This window comes from Bufo gargarizans, chromosome 1 (assembly GCF_014858855.1).
Source record: "Bufo gargarizans isolate SCDJY-AF-19 chromosome 1, ASM1485885v1, whole genome shotgun sequence".
Lineage (NCBI taxonomy): Eukaryota > Metazoa > Chordata > Amphibia > Anura > Bufonidae > Bufo > Bufo gargarizans.
Window position 1 is genome coordinate 696,787,506 of NC_058080.1, and position 16,450 is coordinate 696,803,955.

Below are 16,450 nucleotides of genomic sequence, written 5' to 3' on the forward strand. Positions count from 1 at the left end.
ATCCTTGTTTCTCTTAAAATGGTTGATCAGCTATTTGAAGAGGAGGCCACGCTCTGTATGAGCGCTGCCTTCTCTTCATTGTTTACCTGCTGGCCACAGCAATTGCAGTGGTGAGCAGTGGAATTAAAAGTATGGCGCCTCCATTCACTTCTGTGGGACTGTTCCTTCCATTCAGGTAACTACTACAGAGCCGTCCCGTAGAAGAGTCAGGGAAAGTGTGGGAGAAACAGTATGGCGACCGCTCCCGACCATTGGCGGGATCTCTCACAACCGGCTCATCTCATGACCTGAGAGGAGTTGTCTAACCCAAAATCTGCTTTAAAGGGGTCATCTGAGACAAAAAAAAAAATGTCCCCTATACGCCTGGGCCCCTCACAATGATTCTACTTGGCTGGCTCCCTGCGTTGTTTCTGGTCCCCACACCCACCACTGCTGCTTCTCTCCGTGTGTGGATGACATCTAATGTCCGGGGGGGAATTGCAGCCAATGACGTGGGGGGGGGGGGGGGGAATTGCAGCCAATGACGTGGGGGGGGGGCATCCCCATCACATCGGATGTTTTCATTCACGCATGGGGAGAGGCAGCGGCGGTGCAGAGAGCAGGGAACCTGTATTTTCGCTCCGCATTTTTGAGGATCTGTTGTGCGGATCCGTTCATTTGTGTGGGGTCTCAAAAGATGCGGACAGCACACGTTCGTCCGATCCACTGTCCCTGCAAAAAGATGTCATGTTCTGTTCTGATCCTTTAACAACATGTACGCCAGAAAACTGGAGTAGATTTCAGTCCTGGCGCATGGACAGCAGAAGTTGTGACACTTTTATTAAGTGGTATGGGCCTCTTAATAAATTGGTCGCCTCTTACTCCTGTGGGGTTTTTACTAAGTCTGGCATTTGGAACACCCGTTTTACTAAATGACCCCCAATGCCATGTACGGTTAACTCAACTGTGGTCATGATGCCTTTCACCTAGCGATCCGTTTCGTCATTCTGGAGAAAAATAGCTTTAAGGCTACATTCACATGACCGTAGTGTTTTGCGGAACTGCAAAACACTGATACTAGCCCGTGTACGTTCCGCAATTAGCAGACCGCACATGCCACAGCTATTGCAATTGCGGACAAGAACAGGACATGCTCTGTTTTTTTGCGGGGCCACGGAACGGAACTACGGATCTTTTGCTGCCCCATTGAAATGAATGGGTCCGTACATGTTCCGCAAAATTGCAGAACTAATGCGGACTCATTCATACGGTCCTGTGAATGTAGCCTAATTAGTGTATTGAAGGAGGGCCAAAGCCACTCTGTGCACCCTTGCTCCTCCTCTTTCCTCTGCCAGCCCACCCCCTTCCTTCATGGTGACAGGTTCAGGTTCCTGCATAGTCCTCTTGCCTGGCCATGCCAATCGGTAAGGAGAGGGAGGGGCTGTAAGAGGAAGTGGGAGGCGCAAGGGTGCACAGAGTGGCTTGGACCCACCCTTGGTGCACTTAATTGCTCATTTGCTTATAGGTTAAAAGTACTTTTTCTCCAAAATGAATCGGCAGATCTCTAAATGAGAGGTGTCATTACATTCAGCTGAACTAGTCCTACAAGACAGTGTGCCTGGCCTGGTCCTTTTAATGTACTCTCTAGTATAATGGAGCCTTGCTTTGAGATGTCAGGTATCTTGTTTTCTCCTTGACTTGGAATGGTGTTTTATGTCCAGTTAGTGACCCCTCACATCGGTGGTAATCTGCACGGATTGGCGTTACTCTGCTGTGGGTAGTCCCTACCTGTAAGGCACCTTGGCCAAGCCTCGGCATCACAAGCTGGAGATGAGGTAATGAACAAGGACTTATTGTCAGTCCGCTGTGTTTATCGATAGCATTCAGCTTTTCCAGAGCCCGAACAATACAGCCATGTGTCTGCGCCGTCGTTGGGCCATGTGCAGGCAGGTGTTACTTAATCTGCCCGTCCTCTGTCCTGGATTCTCACATGGACATCAGCGATCTCAGTAATGAGAGGTGGAACGCTGCACAGAACAGATGACATAATGCAATCCTTTGTTTCCCCTGGAGGTAGGTGGCACATTGTTTGTTGGCCTCCTCCTCATTCCCCACTACTGAAATAACCTGCACAATAGACTAAGCCAAGTGTGCTTAGATGACGGGGATAGCTGGAGGATGATTGCTGGAAATGTATTAGTAATGACCTATCCCGCAGATCTCGGAGCGAGAAACCACATTTATCACTTCTTGTCCAATGCATCTTAAAAGTACTAGATAGTAGCCTTTAAAAGATAACATTTGGGTAATGCAAAAATGTTCTGCCTCCTGTGGGGATTCGCTCCTGTAGTTAGGATAAGCGGGCACAGTACAGAGGCAAAATACAAGTTCATAATTCAAACTTCAGTGTTTATTCACACATGGTGCCAAAAACAAAATGTCACTTTTGCAGTGTTAGTGTTACTTCACACCCAATGGCAAGTTTAATATAACAAAAAGTCTCCTTGGTGGCAGTTCTGCCTCAAAGTCCAAATACAGGCTTTAGGCGGCCTGTCCCCCTGACACAGGGGTCTCAGCTCTCCAGCCCAGCACAGGCCTCAGATGCCAGGACACAGACATGGCTTTTGAGCCCAGCTGCCTATTTAAGGACAGCCGTGTTCTGCCAAAACTCGGACCGGCACTTAAAATCCAGTCCAGTATTTGACCTCACGTAGCTGTAAATCAGCCCAGCAGCACATGCTGAGAAGTAAATACCTGTTTTCCCAGACCAAACCTCCCACTGTGTCACATATCTCCCCCCCCCCCCCCCCCCGAGGGGTTGAACACACGCCAGACAGTTTACCCGGGACAGGGCATCCACGTTTCCCTGTAACCGGCCTGCCCTGTGTTCCACCGAAAACTTAGTTTTGTAGGGAGAGAAATCATCGGGTGACCCCGTCATTTCTGTCTTTTGGCCTGGCTCATCCACTTGAGAGGGGAGTGGTCAGTCACCAGGCGTAATTTTTCTCCCCAATAAATAATAGTGGAGAGACTCTAGTGCCCACTTGATAGCCAGGCACTCTCTCAACTATACTATACCGGGTCTCGGCTGGAGTGAGCTTACGGCTGAGGAAGGCAACTGGATGCTCCTCCCCGTTGACTTCCTGAGACAGTACAGCACCGAGGCCTGCTTCAGAGGCATCAGTCTGTACTATAATCTCCCTTTTGAAGTCGGGCGCCACCAAAACCGGGGACCCGCACAGGGCCGACTTCAAAGTGAAGAAAGCCTCTTCCGCCCAATCATCCCAGCGAGTCATCATTGATTTGTGTCCCTTCAAGGGCCCTGTCAATGGCACGGCCACCGTAGCAAAGTGGGGGACAAACCTCATGTAATAGCCCACCATTCCCAGGAATGATATTACTAGTAGTGAGGCCAAGTGGTCGGGGCCAATTTCGTATTGCCTCTATTTTGTTCACCCCAGGTACTTAGTCTCCTCCCACCCTATTGCACATTTTTTGGGGGTTAGCGGTTAGTCCCGCCTTCCGAAGGGAGACCACTGCAGCCTGCACTTTGGATAGGTGACTTTCCCAGTCAGTACTGTGGATTACAATAACGTCCAGGTAAGACTAAGTGTACCGAAGTTGTGGACGCAGCACAATGTCCATAAGCCGTTGAAAAGTGGCGGGGGCACCATGCAAACCAAAGGGTAGCACCTTGTACTGATACAGCCCCTCAGGCGTGATGAATGATGAGTTTTCTCTTTGGCAGCCTCCGTAAGAGCACCTGCCAGTACCTTTTCGTGAGGTCCAAAACAGAAAAATACCGAGCTTGTCCTAACCTCCTGATAAGCTCATCCACCCGGGGCATGGGATACGCGTTGAATTTGGAAATCTCGTTCAGTTAATGAAAATCGTTACAGAACCCCTAACGTCCCGTCTGGCTTGGGTATTAAGGCTATAGGACTGGCCCACTCACTTTTAGACTCCTCAATAACCTCTAGTTGCAGCATTTAACTGCACTTCCTCCGAGATGGCTTGTCGCCGAGCCTCGGGTACCCAGTATGGTTTTAACCGGTTTTGACCTGAGGTTCCGTGACAGTCATGCTGGATTGTGGAAGTGCATCCGGGGAGGTCAGAACACATATGTGTTCCGACTAATGAACTCCCTGGCCTCCTGAGTCTGTTTAGAGGAGAGGCTGTTGTCAACTTTTAAGGCGGCAACCGCTTCCCCTGCATCAGACAAAGGGGCTGAAACCTCTTCCCCTAGAAAACTCTGACGCGGGCTGTCTTCCATAGAGGTCTCCCTATCCTTCCACGGCTTAAAGAGGTTGTCCGTTCCCAAAATCAAAATTATTTTTATGTGCTCCTAACTGTCACAGGTTAAGGGGAAGGGAAAACGCCAAATACACACCACAACAATCTAGGCCTGAAAAGCTAAGGAAGAGGGATGGTGACCTCCTAGTAATGCCTAGGCCTTTCCCTAACTCCTGCCAGTATGAGCAGATCCTGATGGTGAAAAAACTTATACACCAGATACCTAAAGCCCTGCTAAAACTGACGAGCCCTAGGATAGGTAGCAGGGGATGAGACAGCTAGTTCCTTCCAGAATGAAGGAACCTGCGTCTCCCTGAGGCCTAGAAACAACACACTCCAGATAATAAGAAACAGCAAAGGCAACAAGTACTTAGCTGAGATCAAAGACAAACCAGCACTAGCAACTCCAAGCAGAAACTATCAATTGCATGGTCAGCAGTGTGAGGCGGATCTAAATAGAGCCTCATCACTGATAACGAGTGGCACCTGAGGAGAGGTGAGATCCTGCCAAACAACAACATACTTGGAGAAAAACAGAGACCTGTCAGATCGCCTCATGTGCAGCAAGTCTATCCAATCTTCTCACCTCTCTCATAGGAGGGACCGTGACAGTATGCCCCCCCTTCTATGGGTGGCCTCCGAACACCCAGGACCGACTTTATTAGGATGCGCCCTGTGAAAGGCCCTCACAAGGCGACTGGCATTCACGTCTGTCGCAGAAACCAATATTCTTTCCTCTGGACCATAACCAGAGGACCGTAACCCTTTCAGTGCACGAAGTATTGAAGAGATCCACGAAGAATACGTGAGTTTACTACCCTGGCAATCAAACTCAAGATTACCAAACACCATGACAGGAGGTGGTGGCAGGGAGCACTGTTCAGCTGGTTCAACATATCTTTTCAGCAATGACTTGTGAAACACATTATGAATCTTCAAAGCCTGCGGAAGCTCAATACGAAAAGCAACCGGATTAATAATGGCAGAGATCTTGTATGGCCCAATAGACCTTGTCCCCAACTTCCAAAAGGGTACCTTCAACTTAATGTTTCTTGTGGACAGCCACACAGAGTCCCACTCTCAGGTCCGGACCACTCGCACGTCTCTTTTCAGCCATAGGTTTAAACTTTTTGCCCATTTTATTTGAATTGTTTTGAATCTTTCGCCAAATAGATGACAACAAGAGAAGAATCTTTCCTCTTCAGGTATACCAGACGTCTTAGTACTAGAAAATGTGCCAAACTGTGGATGGAACCCATATGCACCAAAAAAATGCGACTTATTAGTGGACTCCTGTCTATGGATATTTATGGCAAACTAGGCCAAGGACAAAAATGAAGACCACTCCTTCGGATTCTCAGAAACAAAACATCTAAAAAAGTCTCCAGATTCTGGTTAGTGCGCTCAGTCTGTCCGTTCGACTGAGGATGAAAGGCCAAAGAGAAGAACAATTGGATCCCCAGACGAGTACAGAACGCCTTCCAGAATCTGGAAACAAATGGAGTCCCTCTATCTGACACCACATCAGAGGGCATGCCGTGTAGTTTCACGATGTTATCGACAAACGCTTGAGCTAGAGTTTTGGCTTTAGGTAAACCTGATAATGGTATAAAGTGCGCCATCTTGCTGAAGCGTCAACAACCACCAGAATCAGTTTTCCCAGAAGAACTAGGCAAATGTGTGATAAAGTCCATGGACAAATGAGTCCAGGGTTGGGATGGGATAGACAAGGGAAGTAGAGATCCTGAAGGAAGAGTATGAGCCACCTTAGCACGCGCACAACTCTCACAAGCTGCCACATAGCCCTCGACACATTTATGTAACCCTGGCCACCAGAATCTTCGAGAAATGAGATCTACAGTGGATCTGCCCCCCCCCCCCCCCCCGGGAAAAGCTACGCTACAAGGCATCCACCTTGACATTTTTAATCCCGGGACTATAAGTGACAATTAAATTAAATCTAGTAAAAAAACGACCATCTGGCCTGCCTTGGGTTCAGACGTTTAGCCGACTGCAGGTAGGCCAGATTTTTGTGATCAGTAATTACCATAACAGGATGAATCGCTCCTTTCAACCAATGATGCCACTCTTCAAAAGCCAATAACTCTCTATTACCTACATCAAAATTTCTTTTGGCAGAAGAGTTTTTTAGAGAGGAAAGCACAAGGGCGCCATTTGCTAGGAGAAGAACCCTGCAACAAGACTGCTCCCACCCCTACCTCTGATGCGTCAACTTCCACAATAAATGGTTGGGACACATCCGGTTGCACCAGAACAGGAGCAGAAGCAAAACATTCCTTTATTGCTGAAAAAGCATGCAATGCTTCTTCAGACCAGACTGAGAAATCGTCGCCTTTCTTAGTCATATCAGTTAATGGTTTAACAACCGTTTAGTAATTAAAGATAAATTTAAGGTGGTAGTTGGTGAACCCTAAAAATCGCATGAGTGCTTTCAGATCTTCGGGTCGATTCCAGTCCAACATAGCACAGACTTTTTCTGGATCCATACGAAAACCCGAAGATGAGAAGGTACCCCAGGAATTGTACTTCTGCAACCGCAATTTCACACTTCTCCATTTTGGCATACAATTTATTCTGTCTTACGATCTGTAAGACCTGTCTTACGTGATCCTTATGAGTCTCCATATCAGGGGAATAAATTAAAATATCATCCAGATAAACCACTAAAAACCTGCCCACCAGAAGATGAAAGATGTCATTAATGAAGTGTTGAAAAACCACAGCAGCATTGGACAAACCAAAAGGAATGACCAGATTCTCAAAATGCCCCTCAGGAGTACTAAAGGCTGTTTTTCATTCATCCCCTTCCTTGACTCTTATCAGATTATATGCCCCCCTCATAGCCAACTTGGAGAACACCTTGGCACCGACAATCTGAATAAATCGGGGATCAAAGGAAGGGGATAGGAATCACGGATAGTGATGCAATTAAGCTCACGGAAGAGTTCCATCCTTTTTTTAACAAAGAAGAACCCCACCGCCATTGGTGATTTGGATGGTCTAATATGACTTTTAGCCAAACTCTTGTTGATCTACTCTCGCAGGGCTACTCTTTCGGGTTCAGAAAGATTGTACAACCGAGACTTTGGTAATCTAGTTCCGGGAATAAGGTTGATGGGGCAATCATACTCCTGATGAGGAGGCAACTCCTGGTCTCTACTAAAATGTTACCTCCTTTCCTTTCTGATGTATTCTCTAAGGGTAGTTACAACAGAAAGCGACGTGCTAAGACAGTTGTCAAGGCAGAAATCGCTCCAATCGAGAATCTGTCTCTCTTTCCAATCGATAGCAAGGTTATGTTTGGTTAACCATGGTAAACCTACCACCAGAGTAGCAGGCAAACTCTCCAGCAAAAAACATGAAATAGATTCAATATGAGAATCTCCCACCTTTTAGGCAAATGTTCTGCACCATTTGAGACAGACACTTTTGAGAGACAGGGGCGATATCAATCGCAAACACAGAAATATTTTTGTCTAATGCGCTTGTTTTCAAACCATGCATACGGACAAACTGGCCATCCACTAAGTTAACCCCTGCCCCACTGTCATTAAATAGTTCAATTTCCACAGTTTTGGAATCTAGCGCCATCTTGGCAGGCAGGAAAAATCTGGTACTACTGGTAAAAGACAAAAATACATTCTCAACTTCCCCATCCACACTACCAAGAGTGAGAAGAGGACTAGACACATTAGGACTCCCTCCCCTTTTACCTTGATGTTTAACATAAGGGCATGCATTAACAAAATGTCCTCCTTGACCACAGAAAAAGCAAAGTCTTTTCTTAACCCTAAAGTTTTTATCACCTGGTCCAGGTGTGACTTGACCCAATTGCATTGGCTCATCACCAGACACAAGCTCAAGTAACTCTTTACCCAGTGTGTAAGAGACAGCTTCCCTGTATCATAATACATCCCGAGCGAGAGGAACTTTAGATCTCCCCCTCAGGCATCTATCACCTGGCCGTCTCCAATGACTCTGGATTTGCGTGAAATGCCAAGGCGTCCTTCAGGTTATCACAGTCCTTGACAAAATGAACTACGTAGAGCTGGGTCATTCACCTCCATATCAGTTGCCCCCCTCCTAAATTCGGAGCAGTAGGACTCGGCTGAACGCTCTCTCTGTCGCAAGCAACACAACTTAGATTCGGCCAGGGAAACCTGATTGGGGTCATTGTAGATAAGTCCCAGAGCTCTGAAAAATTAATTTACCGACCAGAGGGATTGTGAAGCAGTTGATAAAGAGAGAGCCCAAGATTGAGTGTCATCTTTCAGCAACGAAAAAATAATCCCAACTCTCTGACTTTCGTCCCCAGAAGAGCTAGGACGCAGTCTGAAATATAATTTGCACGATTCCCTGAACCGAACAAAGTTGTCACTTACCCCAGAAAACCTATCCAGGAGAGCAACCTTCAGTTCAGGGCAGGCCTGGTTCCTGCTGCCAGAACCCACCACAGTCTGTGATCTCTGAAACTGTGCAACAGCCGTGCGGAGGTTAGCCACCTCCAAAGACAGCCCCTGCATACGATCGACCAGTGCAGAAACTGCATCGATAGCTGCACTGATAAAACAAAGGATAACCGTTTTGGGCGGTTGATAATGTCAAAGGTTAAGGAGAAGGGAAAATGCCAAATACACATCACAATGAATGGACAACAATCTAGGCCTCAAAAGCTAAGGAAGAGGGATGGTGACCACCTAGTAATGCCTAGGCCTTTCCCTAACTCCTGCCAGTATGAGCAGATCCTGATGGTGGAAATACTTTATACACCGGATACCTAAAGCCCTGCTAAAACTGACGAGCCCTACGATAGGTAGCAGGGTATGAGAGCTGGTTCCTTCCAGAATGAAGGAACTTGCATCTCCCTGAGGCCTAGAAACAACACACTCCAGATAATGAGAAACAGCGAAGGCAACAAGCACTTAGCTTAGAGATGTATGGAGGAGCAGTATCCAAGACAAACCAGCACTAGCAACTCCAAGCAGAAGCTATCAACCGCATGGTCAGCAGTGTGAGGCGGATCTAAATAGAGCCTAATCACTGATAACGAGCGGCACCTGAGGAGAGGTGAGATCCTGCCAAACAACAACATACATAGAGGAAAAAAAAGAGACCTGTCAGCCTCGCCTGAAGTAAATCTATCCGATCTTCTCACCTCTCACAGGAGGGACCATGACACTAACACCCTTCACCATCCATACATATGCCCCCAATACCTGTTTTTCATATCTGAGCTCCCCCCCCCCCCCCCCCCCCCAGAAGACATCACATTATCCTGGCAGATCTGTTTTACTTTCTCCCCTTCTTGTTTTGTTGAATACATAACTTTATTGATACACAATCCTGGCTGCACTGCACAGCGAGTCAGAGGCTGGCGACACCCCCCACTGCTCTGCCTGCAGCAGCTACTCAATCTATAACTCCTGTGTCTTTCTTTCTACACCCAGACATGAATATGCTTCTCACTCGGTGTCTAAGGCTACTTTCACACTCGCGTTTGGTGCGGATCCGTCATGGATCTGCACTAACGCATCCGTTCAGATAATACAACCGCATTCGTCCTTTCAGAACGGATCTGTTTGTATTATCTTTAACATGGCCAAAACGGATCTGTCTTGAAGACCATTGAAAGTCTTCTATTGTGTCAGTGAAAACTGATCCATCCCCATTGACTTACATTGTGTGTCAGGACGGATCTGTTGGGCTCAGTTTCGTCAGACAGCGTTTTGGTGTCCCCCTCCAAAGCCTAATGGAGGCGGAACTGAGCCAAATTGATACATTCTGACCAAATCCTTTATCCATTCAGAATACACTAAGAGAAAAACAGATCCATTTTGGACCACTTGTGAGATCCGTGAATGAATCTCGCAAACTGAAACCAAAACGCCAATGTAAAAGTAGCCCAAATCCCATCACTGACCGTCCACAGGCTCTTCCCTCACAATCTCCAGAGTGTAATAAACAGCTGGAATCAGCAAGCACATCCAAACACATCTGTATCTAAGGCTTCCTGCACACGTCCGTTTTTTTTTCTTTTCAGTTTACGGGACGTTTTTTCCCGTTCTGTATACGGAACAATTCATTTCAATGGTTCCGCAAAAAAAATAAGTATTCCGTTCCCGTATTTCCGTTCCGTTGAAAGACAGAACATGTCCTATTATTGCCCGCAAATCACGTTCCGTGGCTCCATTCAAGTCAATGGGTCCACAAAAATGTACTCCGTATGTCTCCCGTGTCTGTTCCGTTTTTGTGGAACCATCTATTGAAAACTTTTTATGCCCAGCCCAATTTTTTCAATGTAATTACTGTATATGCCATACTTCATAACGGAATGGAAAAACGAAACTGAAACAAAAATCGGAACAACGGATCAGTGAAAAACGGACCGCAAAACACAAAAAAAGCCATACGGTCGTGTGAAGGAGGCCTAATCCTAACATGTATGTGTGCGATATGATGTGTATCTAATCCCGTCGTCTATGATACAGCCTGCTGAGCTGTGTATCTAATCCCACTTTGAATGATACAGCCTGCTGAGCTGTGTATCTAAACCCTTAAGCACACTACCATATACATTTATCCGCTAAATAAGGATACTGTCCGTGTGCGACCCGCATATTATTATATATATGAAAAAGATAAACATGTCTTATTCTGGTCCTCATAATGCAGATCTAAAACCCATAGAACTCAATGGCTCTGGGCAAAAAATGCACATCTCACACAGGCAGTATCCTTATTTAGCAGATCTGCTAATTGAAGAAAGCAGAATGGATACGGTCCTGTGCATGAGGCCTAATTTTCTTTTTTTTTTTTTTTTTTTTGGTCCTGACTGCTGAAGGGTTTATCTTGGGCCAACATGTGTGATGCACGTGAGATAAGACGATGATCAGCCTGGGAAACGCTGTCCGTGATTTCGCCACATCTGACGATATGACAGTAATGTATGATACAGCCAGTCTATTATCTGGTCAGGGGAGCCGAGGTTGGCCTGGAAATTGTGGCCGACATAGACTGAGACATGGATTCCTGGGCCGATCCCAGTAGTTTGCATGATCCCTATCACTCATACTGAGCTGCCATAAGTGTCATCCGCAGTGCCAGCATAACAGTTACATCCACAGTGTCCCCATAACAGTCACATCTAGAGCACCCCCCTAACAGTAACATCCACAGATCCCACATAAGTCTGATCCACAGTGTCCCCCATAACAGTGACTTACATTGTGCTGTACAGCTCTGCCAATTCAGGACCCGGCAGCAAGTCCTCCATCACACTCAGTGGAGTTTTCTCCCCCTCTTCCACCGAAGTGGCGGTCACCCCTACCGCTGGCCCTTTGGCCTCGGGTTCCCAGGGTTGTGGTCTTCCCCGGAGCAAGGCCACTCTGCTGGGGTTACCACCTGTCTCATGGGTATCTTTAATTCTCGTAGCAGGCCACAGTGCCAGGAAGTCTCCCTATTATGAGTTCATAATGTAGATTTGTGGTGACAGCCACCTTGTGGGTCAATCTACCGGCCACCGTGGTTAGCGACACCAGTGCGGTGGGGTAGTCTTTTAAGTCTCCTTGGATGCACATCACCCCGACTTCCCAGCCAGTATACTCTAGACCGCACCAGGGTAGCCCTTACTAGGGTCACCAGACTCCCTGAGTCCAGCAGAGCCTCCGCCGGAGTTTCTCCCACTTCCACCTGGCACAGGTGATCTAGAGACTCTGGGGTACCTATTGCACACATACTCCTGGCATATAGGTGTGTATATATTCTGACGGTAGCCATAGTTAGTGTCCATGGGCTCAACCCGATGGGGACAGTCAGCCCTTACATGGCCAGGCTCCTGACACCGCCAGCAGACTATCGGCGCTAGGTCCGCCATGGGTACATCCCGGGTGAGTTTTATCGGCTCAAATCTCCTGGCATGGGGTGACAATTTCCCCTGTAGATTCTTGGTAGCTTCATAGCGCTCCACCAGGTCAGCCATCTCAAGGGCATGAGAGCATGCCAGGAGACACCTGACTGATTCAGTGCTGGAGAGGGTATGGCAATGCCTTCCAGAACATATCGGCTAACAGACGATCCGGCATAGCAGTGGGACTTGGCACGTTAGGCTGTAGCCATTTTTGCAAGAGGTGAAGTAAGTTATAATACTGGGGTCTTGCAAGCTCAGCCGGGTTGAACCCCCCCCCCCCCCCCCACTGATGCACCTGCTGGGCCCGGACCAACACATTCACCCCCAGTCTTGCCAGAATCTCACCCTTGACTTTCTGGTGTTCGGCCGCTTGATTGTCCGGCAAGTTGAAATAGACCTGCTGGGAATCGGATGCCAGGAACGGAGCGACGACCTCAGCCCACTGATCTCGGGGTAGCTTCTCCCTTGTGGCCACCTTCTTGTACATCGCCAGGTAGGTTTTGACATCTGCGGGTGTCATCTTGGGGATTGCCGCAGGGACTGCTTTCTAGGCATCATGGACGCTCTGTGTTGCTCCTGCCGTCTGCAAAGCCATTGCGTGTTGTAGCAGCAGCTGGTTTGTTTCTTGCTGCTGCCTGTTAACCTCCCGCTGGTGCAGATTTGTTTCTTGCTGCTGTTTGTTAGCCTCCACGAGGGCCTTCATTACCGCCTCCATTTTGTCAATGGTCACAGGTTGAAATTTAGCGGGTTTAATGCAAGGCATACAACTGTGCCTGGCGGGAAAAGCAAAACAAACCAACAATAATATTTTGCCGCTTACGCCTGCCTCTCTGCGCTTGCCCGCATTCTCCACCAATTGTGGGGATTCGCTCCGGTAGTTAGGCTAAGCGGGCGCAGTACAGAGGCAAAATACAAGTTTGTAATTCAAACTTTAGTGTTTATTCATACATGGTGCCAAAATAAAATGTCACTTTTGCAGCGTTGGTGTTACTTCACACCCAATAGCAAGTTAATATAACAAAAAGTCTCCTTGGTGGCAGTTCTGTCCCAGAAAGTCCAAATACAGGCTTTAGGCGGCCTGTTCCCCTGACACACGGATCTCGGCTCTCTAGCCCAGCACAGGCCTCAGGTCCCAGCACACAGACATGGCTTCTGAGCCTAGCTGCCTATTTAAGGACAGCCAGGTGCTGCCAAAACTCGGACCGGTACTTAAAATCCGGTATTTGACCTCACCTGGATGTAAATCAGCCCAGCAGCACATGCTGAGAGGAAAATACCTGTTTTCCCAGACCAAACCCCTCACTGTCACACTCCTTAAAGGGGTTGTCCACTCCTTTTATATTGATGGGTGCCCAACATTCTGCCCCCCCTCCTCCTGATCAGCTGTTTGGAAGTAGCGCCAGAACTTCACCGCTCCATCCGCCACCTACTTTGGATACTGGGGCTACTCCCAAATAGCTGATCTGCAGGGATGAGGGGTATCTGATATTGATGACTTACCCTGTGGCGTAAATCCTGTGGAAAATCCGCAACATTAACAATACAAGAAAAGTAGTTGAGATCTCTGACATCTCCTCATCCGTACGATGTGGAGAGAACCCACAGCATGAACTGATTTGCGCTATGGGTTTGCAATGCGTAGCCTGTCAGCTGTTGTTGCAGGTTTTAACCTCAGCTTTTTAACCTTTGCATTGCTAAGCCAGAGAGCAGCAGAAGACCAATGCCACCGCAAATGCTGCCTGTAAAGGATCTCCTGGCACCCCGACCGGGTACCTCAGTCGATAGATGCTCCTAGTGCTTTCCAAGGACTCCAAGCACTCCACTTGACACCATACGCACTGCAGACCCCACGAACCGCCGCAGCTTGGTTGGGGTCTCACCGTCCTCCACCCACGCTGGACCCAAGACCGGGCTTCAGCTTCCAGTGGGTGAACCTCTCCTACACCCAGAGAGCAGGAGCCATGAACAAGCTCTTACAAGAGCTTATACTCAGGGGAGTATTGTGATATAGCAATCCCCAAGAGTGTAGTTATCGCATTCCCCAAACATGAGCCAAAACTTCATGAAGGTATAAAGCAGCCTCTTTATTTTAACACCCAAGCATTTTATACACCTCTTCCAACAAGGTTACCACCCAAACGGCCAATAACCACGTACAATACACTCCCACACAAAATCCTCCCCTCTGCTCGTGATGGAATTACCTCACACTAGGTTGATGCAATCATCACAGGCAGGCGAATACACAATATCCTCTGTCCTGGAGACAACCGAGAAGTAATTCAATTATCTCTCAGGACAAAGGACATCGCCAATACACACAGAGACAATGGAACAGACCTCCCTACTCAACGTATACAATGTCCGACCCTTTTCAATACACATAGACATTTAACATCCCAAAATGGCACGAATTAGATCAGGGGTTCAAGTTAGTCCAAGTCCTTTGTGAACAAAGGAGGCCTGGCTGATGAGAGGGCCCATAATCCTGGGGCAAGAGGCTAGTAGCCAGGCCCCTCCAAAACCTAGTGGCGAGGTTGGTTTCGCCACTCTGCCCATTTTGGGTGTTTTTCGTGGTAGTGGATTTCAGCCTAGTTGACTGCTAATTTTCCATTGTGGAATGTATGCAGAGGACCTGCTGTGCGTGACTGTACACAAAGAGGGAAAATCCAAATAAAATTTTGAAAATGTGTAAACTGGACCTTGCTATAAGTCTTGATGTCCTTCCTTCGATTTCTAAGACCAAGGATCCATGGCACTCTGTAGATTTCTTTTGCACGTTATAGGTTGTAATACATGTTAGACTAGGTTATTCATTCTGTGGGGTATTCTCAAATACTGACTGGTAGGTAGGTCCTGAGGACCGGAGTTGAGAAACCCTGATCTAATGTGTAGTAGATGCCTGGCCAACAGGTGGTGGGGAGACCAAGACCAGGCATGTTGCTCTCAAGGCAAGTGTGTCACCAGTGGTTTATTCCCCTCTCCTCATTGAGAACACCAAGCCCATGTGTGTGTATAGGAAGCCACAAGAAATAGTTGTCAGTGGACTACTATGAAAACAGCCAGGACTTTTCTCTCCGCTATTTTTTTTAATGAAATCTGTGGCGAAGGCCCTGAATGGCACCTCCAACGCAGATGTAAACATGCCCACACTTGGCAATGGATACAGGAGCTTGTATATACGAAAATTATCGGTGACTATTGCAGAACAGTCGAGAACCAGTTTATCACCTTGACCACTTCCCAGATTTTTTATTTTATTTCCTTTTGGGGATTGTTTTTCTTAAATCTCTCTATTTTTGCGCCCCCCCCCCCCCCCCCCCCCCCCTCTGGCCATAGAACAGATACCAACATGCCCCATGGGACAGAACAGCAGCAAGGAAGAGAATACCGGGGCAGATATTGGCTGTATTCTTTTGTCTTGCATTGCCCATTTAAAAAAGGTGACTAATGACCCAGCCCTCATAATGCTCATAGGTATCGCCTCTAGATCCAACTTCTTTGCGGTCTGCAACCATTGACTTCAATTAATCTGTGAACCACATCTTGTGGCCAGGTATAGGATATTGTCTGTCTGTATTTTTGTGGAACAGACATACGGATGTGGAAAGCCAACTGATAATCCAGGTGTCTGTTCTGCAAAATATTCTTGGCCACAAAATGGGGTTCAAGAACCCATTGAAGTTCTGCAAAAAATAAACTGATGCAACACGGAAGTCATCCGTATGTGTGGCCCACAAAATACATACTGTCGTGTGAATGTACCCTAATTGTCTATAAGCTGGACTTCTACAGACTTGTCTTCTTTATAGCTCACCCTGCTATGTCTGAAAATGAACGTGGCTGACCTTTGTTTCCTATAAAGGACCAGGATGACCCTATCTTGTCTTTTGGTTTTAGACAGTGTCAGAATGCCTCCAGATCTCTTACGCAGTTTGTAGAATTGCCATTTACACGGTAAGGCGTTTGTGCTGCAGCCTGCTTGTGTCAGTGGTCACGCCCCATGTCTCCATTGTTATTTCCATCGCCCATCGAGCGAGCATGCAAGCTTCTGTATCCTTTGACTGTGGCTGTTCCATTTGTCAAGGTGCTGTGTTTCATTTATCGGTATATGTTTTGTGCACGGTAAAGGAGGGGAATGCTCAAAGAAACATAAAGATAAAGCAAATCACGAAGGCCATTAGGTGTTCCTTATTTATAGGTCTCCTCAAATCCCAGCTAATAATCAGCATGGCCGCCGTTTCAGTACCT

The 16,450-nt window shown here is 47.4% G+C and overlaps 1 protein-coding gene across 4 annotated transcripts in view; it reads left to right on the plus strand.

Moving 5' to 3' along the window:
* The window catches only part of ARL15 (ADP ribosylation factor like GTPase 15), a 277,051-nt gene that overhangs the window by 20,180 nt on the left and 240,421 nt on the right, over positions 1-16,450 (plus strand). For 2 of the 4 annotated variants that reach the window (XM_044292592.1, XM_044292595.1), the window contains exon 2: positions 16,100-16,156. The exons of the other annotated variants lie outside the window; for them this stretch is intronic. In XM_044292592.1, the coding sequence (XP_044148527.1) occupies positions 16,100-16,156 (57 nt within the window). The remainder of the gene's footprint in view (positions 1-16,099; positions 16,157-16,450) is intronic. 4 annotated transcript variants of the gene reach the window in all.